The sequence below is a fragment of the Ailuropoda melanoleuca genome, unplaced genomic scaffold (genome assembly GCF_002007445.2).
Source record: "Ailuropoda melanoleuca isolate Jingjing unplaced genomic scaffold, ASM200744v2 unplaced-scaffold45189, whole genome shotgun sequence".
NCBI lineage: Eukaryota > Metazoa > Chordata > Mammalia > Carnivora > Ursidae > Ailuropoda > Ailuropoda melanoleuca.
The window spans coordinates 1-633 of NW_023217380.1; the positions used below are offsets into that span (position 1 = coordinate 1).

At 55.3% G+C, this 633-nt stretch overlaps 1 protein-coding gene across 1 annotated transcript; it reads right to left on the reverse strand.

The window, feature by feature from the left end:
- Positions 1-48: 48 nt before the first annotated feature.
- Positions 49-630, reverse strand: LOC117799209 (60S ribosomal protein L15; the record flags this gene model as incomplete). Its single annotated transcript, XM_034651668.1, has 1 exon — positions 49-630. A coding segment is annotated over one exon (582 nt), but the record flags the coding sequence as incomplete, so codon positions are not given.
- Positions 631-633: the final 3 nt, after the last annotated feature.

Genomic DNA, 633 nt, shown 5'->3' on the forward strand with positions numbered 1-633 from the left:
CTCTCAAAACACATTTTATTCGAAAGATATTTTTGGGCAGAATGGGCTTTAGCGGTAACGGTGGAGCTGAAGGGTGTTGCGTCTTCTCCAGGCAGCACGGCGCGAACCTCCAGTGGTAAGGTGGAACTTGTGTCCCTTGCCCAAGCCACGGCTCTTCTTGCCAGCCGAGGTCAACCCACGCATCTCCCTGTGCTTGTGGACTGGTTTGGTGATCCATTGAATCTCTGGGTTCCGTCTGATGGCCTTATGGAAGGTGTCAATGAGGACAACTTCAAAGAACTTGTAGGTAGAATCTTCACCCACCCAGTATGAGCTCAGCACTCTCAGACCTCCACAGTGGCGACCAGCACGCTCCTCAGCAACAGACTGAAGGCTGCGGGCAAACTTTATCTGGTTAACACCATGGTGGACAGGTTTACCATAGGTGGCTCCCTTGGGGACCGGCCGTTTGCGCCCTCCTCGACGAACGCGGATGCGATAAATGACATAACCTTGTTTAGCCTTGTACCCAGCCCTGCGCGCCTTGTCTGGCCTGGTGGGACGGGGTGCCCGGTGGAGAGCTGACAGCTGGCGATACTGCCAACAACGGACGCGCAGAAGGAAACGCATCACGTCCGACTGCTTCTTCCGCCA